Genomic DNA, 986 nt, shown 5'->3' on the forward strand with positions numbered 1-986 from the left:
AAAAAAAATAGCCAATCAACTTACCATGATCTCTGTCGTGGCGATGAGGCCTGTGATTGTGACGTGCATGTCTTCTCCTCCGGCGGTGCTCGGTCTCGAATTCTGAGTCAGAGGACACAATGTTGGCTCTTCCTCTGCCAAGCGTGCGTTGCAGGAGAATAGAGGCTGAGTGCCGGTGAGGGTGGTGGTGGTGGCGCTTCTCAGCAATCAAAGCAGAGTCTGAGTCCTCAGTGGAAGACAGAACTGGACCTGATGAGTCACCTGAAAAATATATTATTTTATTATTCTCTATATGTAATAAAATATGTATAAATAATCAATGCGTCATGACACAATGGTCCTAGAAAATATACACATTCCCTTTAACATATGTAAAATGAAATGCATAATCATTCACATATATATATATAAACAAATGTTGGTTGATATTACAGAATTACTTTCCATATCTAGACTTACAGTAAAAACACACACCTTTACTTTACAATACAAAACCTATAATTAAGGCTTTGTACATACCTGTATCCTCATCCTCCTCTCTGTACTCATACACATAGTAGCCAATATTACTGGGAGTGTACTGAGTGGGAGGGTGGGGGCACACGGGGGCGCTGAACTCCCCCTCCACCTCAATTTCAGAGTTGTCCTCGTTGTTATTGTTGGGGAGGTCCTGACCACAGCGCCCAGGCTCCCAGTCGCTGTGTTGATTGGTGTCACTTAAATCTAAACCCCATAGCTGGACAGGAGAATGAAGCTATTAATTAATTACTACATAGAATATATACTTCATACCATATTCTATATCATATACAGTTTGTGGATTATCATGATGTATTAAATGTTTGCTAACTCCACAATAAACTGTAATAACTAAGGATAAATAGGGGAAAAAATGCACTGCCATTCAGTAAATATGATTTATAAAACTTGCTTAAAAATAAAGTTTCGGAAAGCTATACTGTGAAGTATACATTTACACCTTATAC

At 39.1% G+C, this 986-nt stretch overlaps 1 protein-coding gene across 3 annotated transcripts in view; it reads right to left on the minus strand.

The window, feature by feature from the left end:
* LOC119592146 overlaps positions 1–986 on the minus strand; it is a 16774-nt gene that overhangs the window by 7743 nt on the left and 8045 nt on the right. For all 3 annotated transcript variants that reach the window (XM_037940967.1, XM_037940966.1, XM_037940968.1), the window contains exons 4-5: positions 520–736; positions 25–261 (exon numbers count right to left, since the gene is read on the minus strand). In XM_037940967.1, coding sequence (XP_037796895.1) covers positions 25–261; positions 520–736 — 454 coding nt within the window. The remainder of the gene's footprint in view (positions 1–24; positions 262–519; positions 737–986) is intronic.

This window comes from Penaeus monodon, chromosome 29, assembly GCF_015228065.2.
Source record: "Penaeus monodon isolate SGIC_2016 chromosome 29, NSTDA_Pmon_1, whole genome shotgun sequence".
NCBI lineage: Eukaryota > Metazoa > Arthropoda > Malacostraca > Decapoda > Penaeidae > Penaeus > Penaeus monodon.